This window comes from Drosophila arizonae, chromosome 2 (genome assembly GCF_054131065.1).
Source record: "Drosophila arizonae isolate 15081-1271.41 chromosome 2, UAZ_ARI_1.0, whole genome shotgun sequence".
NCBI lineage: Eukaryota > Metazoa > Arthropoda > Insecta > Diptera > Drosophilidae > Drosophila > Drosophila arizonae.
Genome location: NC_142922.1, coordinates 3,261,549 through 3,270,723, shown reverse-complemented (window position 1 = coordinate 3,270,723; position 9,175 = coordinate 3,261,549). Strand labels below are relative to the sequence as shown.

The following is a 9,175-nucleotide window of genomic DNA, read 5'->3' as shown; positions in this document are numbered from 1 at the left end:
GACGAAGCTCGCAGCCGAAGCTCGCAGCCGAAGCTCGAGCCCTACGCCGAAGTCGCACAGCGAGCTTTGACGCAGTGGCAAGTGCACGAGTGTGCGTGCCTGCGTGCCTGAGTGTGTGTGTGTGTGTGTGGTGGCATAATCTTGGCCTTTGCTTTGCAGTTTTTGTCTTTGTATTAAGTTTACTGAGTCCACAGTGCGCACCACCACCACAACTACCAACAACAATAACAGCAACAACAATCAGTCAGTCGGTCAATCAGTCAGTTTTGTGGCGTGTCAGCCCAGCCATCAGCAGCAGCAGCAGCAGCAGCAACAGCAACAGCAGCAACAGCAACATCAACAATGGCCACAGCAAGAGCAGCAGCAGCGACGCCAGCAGCTGCGTCAGCGTCAACGCCAACGCTAACGCCAACGTCAAAGCCAGCGCCGGCATAGGGTAGAAATTTTAAGTTTTGACTGCGATCATTTGTCTACGGAACGGCGGCGGGTTAAGTTCGTTAGATAGTCAGAGCGCAAGGAAAAGCCAAAAATCCACACGAGTATCCCAGGTCCCCCGACGAAGAGAAAACGCGGTCTTGCACCCAAAGACCCAACCATCACACACATACACACACACACACACACACGCACACGGAGAGCGAGAGATATCCATAAAAAGGGCCGCGACAAGTGTTACGAGTGCAAAGCAAAAGCAAAACCAAAAGCGAAAAACAACCGAAAATAAGTAAAATAAAGCCAAAACGACCAAGAAAAGAAAATAATAAGATAAAAGAAATAAATAGCAGGCGACAAAGCCAACAAAAACGTACTTCCAGTCGCAATTAAAAAATTTGTTTTGTGTGTAAATCTGTGAAGAAGAAAGTTGTTGGATTTGGAGCGGCAATTACGAAACCTGGGTTTCCGCCAGCCCAAGTGAAAAGTTTTGACAAATCGTAATCCCCTTGCCCGAGTCCCCTGCCCCTACCCATCTCTTAGTCATAGACAGCACAGCACCAAATGGGTCACCTGTCCACATCGGAGCGCGTGTGCAGCACCACGCCCATGGCCAGCACAGGTGAGGGCAGCCCGCCGCTGCTGGCGCGTCGTGCCAAGCTGAGCAGCGAGGCGCAGGCGCGCCGCAGCGAGGACTCATCGCCCGAGTCGATGCCGCGCGGCAAGCAGCAGCAGCCGCAGCAGCAACAACAACAGCAACAGCAGAAGTCGGTGCCACTGTCAGCAGAGCCGGCGGTCAGGAATATTCCAAAGCATCTGATCGACTACATACCCAAGGATCAAATCAACATGGAGGAATACGTGCGCAATTTCAAGGGCGACAATATCCTGGGCTGGCGCTTCAACGCGCCCCTCAAATGGGACAAGGTCATACAGATCTCCTTGCTGCATCTGGTCGCCCTCTTCTGTCTGGTCACCTATCCGATACACGAATTGCGCGTTTACACGGTTCTTTGGGGTAAGTATTGGCCCCATTATATTATATAAGCTGTGGCAAAGTGTCAGTCGCCCACCTGCCCAGCTAGTTACATCGACAACAAATACAACTGCAGTTGCTTTGATTCCGAAATTACGAATGATTATGTATAAACACACACACTTCGAGAAGCATACCGACATACAACACACACGCATACATACCTACATGCATACATACATACATATGTATGAATATGAACATTTTTGTGTGGTGTCATCTCATGTTTTGTATTGGCTTATGTATTTCCCATTTGCTCATCTTCAACTTCTGCTTCGCGCTTCGCCTCGCTCGCTCTCTTTGTCTTTCACACTGTCTTTTGCCGTTATTTGCAATTCGGGCGCATGTGCTGACGAGCGAGAAAGAAAGTAATTTACACAGCTCGGCTTAGGTGCGTAGGCAGAGTGAAGGGCGCGGAGGCAGGGCGGCTTGGCATCTCAAGTATTTCACAATATTTTTGGCTTACATTCACAGTTACACTTCGAACTCATATTTATTGGCTTTAATTAATTACTACTTAACATGATTTTTTTCTTGTCTTGGCAACGCTGCTGGGCTGGCGTTGCCAACGACGCGTTGCCGTTGCTGTTGCCATCGACGTCGACGTCGCCGTCGCCGTCGGCAGCGGCACTGGCATCGCAGCTAGCGTTGTCTTCGCCTTCGCCATGTTGAAATTTCATTTCATTTGGCATCGGGTTTATAGGGTATTTGCTTTTGTCTTTTTCCCTCTTTTTTTTTTAATTTCTGTATTTTCTCTTCTTTTGTTTTTGTTTTTGAGCTGTGCTTTGCAAATTCAGCATTAAAGCGCACTGACACAGTTCAGACATGAAAATGAAAATGAAAACGTATGAAAAGTAAACCAAATATTCAGTTGACATTATTGCTTTATTCTTATTTGTGGGACATTAGTCAAATGCTTATGAGCAGCCAAGGTTATTTGTAAGCCACACGCATTCTGGCGTTGCCAAGCCGAAGCTAGACAATGCCGCCGAGCCGAGCCGAGCCGCCTCTTCGCCATTTTAGCCATATTTGAGCTGGCGTTCAGAGACTTCCATGTAAGTCCCAGCCAGGGCCATGGTTCAATACACACAACATAAGTCTACATGTATGAATATACACGATTTATGACTCTACGCATGCGAAAAAACAACAACAGCAGCAGCAGCAACAACAACAAAAACAAACTAAATTATATTGAGCCCCACTTGGCATTGAGATCGCTCGCGGTACAGCATCGTCTGAGCATCAGTTTTTATTGGCGCATCATTGGAAATCCCATCTCATTGCAATTTAATGCAGAAGAGCGCAGGTGAAAACGAAAACTACTTCACTGAAATACTTGCGTTTAATTTCCATATTTATTGAGCCCGCTAGCTGCAGCCGGGTCCATGGAGCACGCACTTGTCTAGACCCTTTATGGGCGGTGTTTCGCTCGTAAATATTTTGGCAAATTACAGGCCGACGTGCAGCGTTTACTTAATGATCGTTACCTTTACATAGTATTTTGAGCATGGGAAAAAAGGGTATGCAGGGCAGAGTGCATGTCTTGGGGAGTATGTGCCAGTCAATAGGAGGCGTGGTTGACAGCATGTAAATTTATATACATGGTGTTGGTAGAGATTAACATCTAGTTGAACTAGATTTATTTAGTTATATGTCTGTGTGTTGTCTGACTCTTTCCACTCATATCAAACCCATATTTTATTTTCATGAAAGCGATAAAAATCGATAAAAAAAAAGTTTTGCTATTTTGGCATATTTCATAGATTCTACGAGTTAATGTCATTTGGCATCCTTGCAAAATTCCATTTCATATTAAATGATAATTTTCAAAAAAAAAAAAAATCGATAGCAAATTTTTGTTATTCAAACATATAGCTCGTAGGTGAGACGAGTAAGAGTCGTCATCATATTCGATTTGTATGAATAACAGGTATTTATGTACACAAATGTATATATACATTCATTCATATATGAATTTTGCATATATGTACCCAAAGATCGAGAGACGAGTTCATCTTACGCTATCTGTTTTTACTTATTCCTTAGTTTGACCTGTAAGTTAATCTGGTAAAGCTATAGCTCTGTGGGTAGGACTGTAATTACTTCCGCATTTATTAAGTACTCAATAATTGTTGCTTTGCTTCACGAAATCGATAACTCCAAGGCGAACTCATAAAATAATGCTAAATTCTACAACATTAGCAAGTACTAAGTTTCCATAGTATCTCCCATCCAAAGAGCGAAATTTGAGCTATTTAGCGTATTTAAAAGTCGAGTTGTTTAGTTATATATTTTAGATCTTTTATTTTGTAATATTTTGTTTTCGTCGTAGTTTTTTATTTCTTGTATTTCTTTTTGTCATGTTTAACACGATCGTCGCATCAGTAATGATATTAATTAGTTTCTGGGGCGTTATGATGTTAAACAAAAGACGTTTCGCACCAATGGCCGCGTTTCGATATTTACCAAATGCGGTGCGGGGGGAACTATACTCGTAGATAAATGTAAAAATTTATATCTATAGAATTATTGATAATATATAATGACGAAAATACTGCATATAAGTTGTATAGATTATATTATTTCAATTTAAGTAAAAATATTATAAAATCGAATAGGAAAATGTCGTTTTGTATATTTCCTAGAATCAAAATTGCAAATATCTATTAGTCCAATGCATTTTCATATATCACCTCTATGCGTCACGTTTACCTCTTTAGCTATAGGCAAAAGCGCATCGGATGATTCGACAAAGCGCCTTGGACTCGACAACTTTGACATCTGGATCGTGCAGCTAATGCATTCCATTTGACTTGCAAATTCCTAATATACCATTGTGTTAGATTGATAGAAATCCTGATAGGCATAGGCAATTGATATGCATTGAATTGGATTACAAGCGGCTTAGCCTTGTTAACCCCTGCCAGGCAGGGTCTAAGGTCTGGATAGCATTCTAGCAATCGAATTGAATTGATTTGTTGCAACTGGAATGATTTTTAGTGGTCAAATGTTGCGTACATGTGTGTTTGTATGTATCTATTTATAAATAGATGGCCAACAGCAGTCTAAATTGTCAGGTTTTGAGCTAGGAAAACAGGTTTCTTTGATTTTTCGGTTTTTTGGTTTGCCGCCCTGTCGCAACCAGCAACCAGCAACCAGCAATAAACTTTTGAAGGTTAATCTTTCATTCACCGTTTTGGGATAGGACTTTGGAGAGGGGGCGCCGAGGCCGTGACCGGGGCCGGGGCCGGACCGGGGCCGAGGGGAACTGTTAATAGTTCATCAGTAAAAATTGTGTAACGCTGCGTCTATCAATATTGTTAACGATCATTGGCGATTGTCCGCGGAGTTGTTTAGTCTCTTTGTCTATTGCAAATGTCATTGTCTGATCATTTTGTTTTCGTCATTAGTTGTTGGGGGTTTGCGGAAAAGCACTTGCGAATCGCGTTGCTCGCTGTTAATTGTTGTTGAAGCTCATTTCTACGTGTATTTCGTAGATAAAATTGGCCGCTTATTCAGATACATTCGACATCGTCTGGTGACAGTTCAATAATTAAAGTTCGATTTGATCATTAAGCAGTGGTGCTTGAGGCTGTGCTTCCTCCTTGATTGTGGGTGTGATGGAAATTCAGCCGAAATGTCGTGACACCCACAATCACAATTACAATCACAATCACAATCACAGTCACAGTAACAGTCACAGCCAGAGTCACGTGTATGCATTATGCTATTAGCATGTCATGATGCTGTCGCTGTAGCCGGTAATTACTGTACTTACAAAACACAAATGATTAAATAATTTTAATAAATGCTCCCTTGATTGGCCTTGTGGACTTCGCTTCGACTATCCGAGTTTAGGTTTCCGTCTTGACCAACAAATTAACACCACAACACAAATGCCTCAATTTCCGTCAAATGTAATTTTTGCTATTTTAGTTATTTCTATTCACAATTTTATATTCAATTAGCATGCATTTTTGTAGTTTGTATACCCATTGAAATTGAGTGGATGGTGTATGTCGTTTATTGCCTAGTTCCTGGGTTCCTCAATCTATAGAGTATATATATAATATATTATTGATTGTAACTCACCGTGAAGTAGGCTAAACATAGTTCCTTTGTTTGTCTGTCCATCCGTGATTCTGTCCTTAAACAAGGTTCCTTTGTCTGTCTATCCATCCATGATTCTCTCTGTACGTCCGTGAATAGCATATGAACAATAGTATACGTAATTCATGCTTCTTTCAGAACATCAATGACTTTTAATATTTCCGCGAACTTGATTCAATTTCATATAACAATTTACTCGCTAGAAAACATCACGTATACTTCACTTCACAAGAGACTCCATATTTGGTATTCAGATTCTTCTCAACTATACACACATATAAAGTATTTCAATTGTTTGCCTACTCTTCTCACATTACCTCAAGAGACAGCACACACGTGGGTTTTGGGTATCTGTTAGTCGAGCACTTCATTAGTTTCACTCTTAGCTGTTTCTGTTTTATTGACGCTTTTGAGGGCAGTTGATTGGATCTGTTAACCTTATGACTATATCTAAGGTGTTATTTTCTGTTTACTTTCAGCTCTATTCATGGGCGGCGTTGCTGGGTTTGGCGTGACAGCAGGTGCTCATCGCTTCTGGACACATCGCAGCTATAAGGCGAACGCGATCCTCAGAAGCCTTTTGATGATCAGCTACTCAGTAGCTGGTCAGGTAAGTTATGATACATAGCTCGTCCAGAGTCTTCTGATCTAAACAGTTCTATTAGAAAAGAAAAGGTAAAACTATAAAAAGAACTCTCAAATATCTTAAATCTAGTCTATACATATTATGTTATATATATGTATAAATTCCTATAGAATTTCCATGTATAGCACTTTAAGTTTATCGAGCATCTGTTGACCTTTCCGCATCAATCTCTTTCTCCCTCTCTCTCTCTCACTCTGTCTCTGTCAAAAATTCGCTTAGCTGACCTTATGGCAGCACAGCCAAGTCTTTTGCCATGTAATTTTGGCATTTCTGTCAACTCATTTAAATTATGCTTTGTTAATTTTCAAAGGTTTCGTTTTGTTTTATTTTATTTAATTTTTTTTTTTTTGCCGAGAGACAAATTGGCTGTAACGTAATTAACATTAATTGCAATCATTAAGTACAACAGCTTAATGTCGAAAACTGGAAATTGACAGCAGTGTAATGCACAAAAGATAGTTAGCCCAAAAAGAGAGAGAAAAAACGCATCTGACAGATACATTTGTCTTAGTTAATGACCGCGCGTAATGCGATTATGGAGACTATTAACGCGAACTGAAAACTTGAATTCCATTTGCAGAACACCATGTACGATTGGGTGCGAGATCATCGAGTGCATCACAAGTACTCGGAAACAGACGCCGATCCGCATAATGCGAATCGCGGCTTCTTCTTCTCGCACGTTGGCTGGCTAATGATGCTGAAGCATCCGGAAGTGTTGCGTCGTGGCCGTCAGATCGACATGAGCGACATCGTTTCGGATCCCGTCATACAGTTCCATCAGAAGTACTTCTATGTGCTGAAGGTGTTGCTCTGCTTCGTGCTGCCCACGCTGGTGCCGGTCTACTGCTGGAACGACTCCTGGTACCACGCCTTCGTGACCCAGTGCCTGTTCCGTTACGTGTTCAGCCTGAACTTCACCTGGTCGGTGAATAGTGCCGCCCATCTGTGGGGCTCGCGTCCATATGACAAGTAAGTGTCCCGCCGGATTGGTAATTGTTCGCGCGTGATAGCATTTCCATTCATTTTATAACCCAAGGCGCATCATGCCGAGCGAGAACATCTATGTGTCCATCATATCCATGGGCGAGGGCTGGCACAACTACCATCACGTCTTCCCCTGGGACTACAAAGCAGCTGAGCTGGGCAACTACAAGGTCAACTTCACCACCATGGTGCTGGACACGTTCCACAAACTGGGCTGGGCGTACGACATGAAGCAGCCGTCCAAGGAGCTGGTGCGTCGCACTCTCGAGAAATTCGGCGACGGGTCACACGAATCGCAGCGTGGCAAGGGAGCAGCTCAATTTGGAGCCGTGCCCACCCAAATGGTTGGGCATATCCACTACGCCGAAGTGCCGGATCCCGAGCTGGAGTACGATGCCGAGTCGAGCAGCACTGAGAGCGCCAAGCTCGACGAGAATGAGAACGAGGGCGAGCGACAGAAGAAGGCGACAAAAAAGTTGGCCGCTTAAGGATTAGGTAGTAGTTTCAGCTGCTAAAGACAGATTGTGAATTGTCAAGGATTCAGCGGTTTACTTAAGTGTGGGGCTCTTCAACAACAACAACAAAAAACAACATAAAAAAAATACAAACAACAAAAACAAATATGTTTGTAAAAATCTTAACACTTAACTCATAAAATCATGCGAGGTCTTGTCATACCTGAAGCAGGCCACATATGGCTGTTTCTATATATAACTATATATATCCTCGAATAGGTATATATACTTATATATATATATATATATATAAATATATAATTAATTATATACGATATACGGACGATATATGTCTCTAGGCATCCGCAACTTGTGCGTCTTGGGCGTGGGGCGGGTGATGGTCGATTATCGTTTCTTTTATTAAATTAATATTCTTATTATAATTATTCTGTTATTCTTATATTCGTATCGCATAATCTGCAACAGGTGCGAGGGCCGTGTGCACACAAGAAATTCTACCAATAAATGCAGATACACACACAAACACGCACACACGAATTCCCTAGCCCCGATCAGAGATTCCATATTCAACGATATCCACAAATATCCCTCATTTATTCATTTTGCGTAGGTTTAGGTATTCTCTAGCATACTATATTGGTACGACATAATTTAAGCGAAACACTTTTATAAATTAATGTTTGCAAATTAAATAAACACACGAGCATCAAAAACAATATGCCACAAATAACGAGTGTAAAATAAATAATTTACAAAAAATATACTCAATTGGATTTCTTATTGGATTTGGGCGAAACAAATTCACGAAAATTATTCCTAAATTAAATCTATTAAAACTGGCTTTCATTTCAAGCAACTCTAATAAGCATTAGAATGAGCTTGACTTACGTGCCGGAAGCGAAATGGTAATAATATATGTATAGTATATATGAAACAAGTAAGAGCTTTCCAGTCGGGCGCAACTGACTGAGAGATACTTTGTTCCTAGTTTGTGTTTATTCCCTGAACCCATTGAAAATGGAAAAATTTGCATAGCTGGCCGATTTACCACGCCACCTGTGGGCGTAGACATATCACTTTTGTCTACGCTAGTCTATGAAGGGTAAGTAAAATTTGACGAAAATAGACCCTATAAGACATTGCAATAGACAATGCGTAATACCAATATACATTTCTCCTTTCGGGAACAGAGTATTAAAATTCTATAACGTAACAAAAAATCATTTTTTTTATCAAGAAATTTTTAACTTTTAAAAATGCATGAATAGAAAAAGGTACAAAAAAGAGTTAAAATTGCTTTTCTTCAAACTAATTCAGATCTTTTGAATATTAGAGTTTCATAAATATTCATACCGAAATGGGAAACCAAACAGAGCCAAAGTCAATGTTAATTTTTTATATGTTGTCAAAACAAAAGAAATCACACATTTTAAATTATATATATATACATATATATATTCTATATATTATCTAGAAAATAAAAAT

General features: G+C 41.0%; 1 protein-coding gene across 1 annotated transcript; it reads left to right on the top strand.

The window, feature by feature from the left end:
• The first annotated feature begins 459 nt into the window (after window positions 1-459).
• On the top strand, window positions 460-8,453 carry LOC108621179 (acyl-CoA Delta-9 desaturase). The gene is made up of 4 exons (XM_018018356.2): window positions 460-1,450; window positions 6,061-6,191; window positions 6,808-7,199; window positions 7,267-8,453. The coding sequence occupies exons 1-4, from the start codon at window positions 997-999 to the stop codon at window positions 7,700-7,702; spliced, it is 1,413 nt and encodes a 470-aa protein (XP_017873845.1). The 5' UTR covers window positions 460-996; the 3' UTR covers window positions 7,703-8,453.
• The last annotated feature ends 722 nt before the right edge of the window (window positions 8,454-9,175 follow it).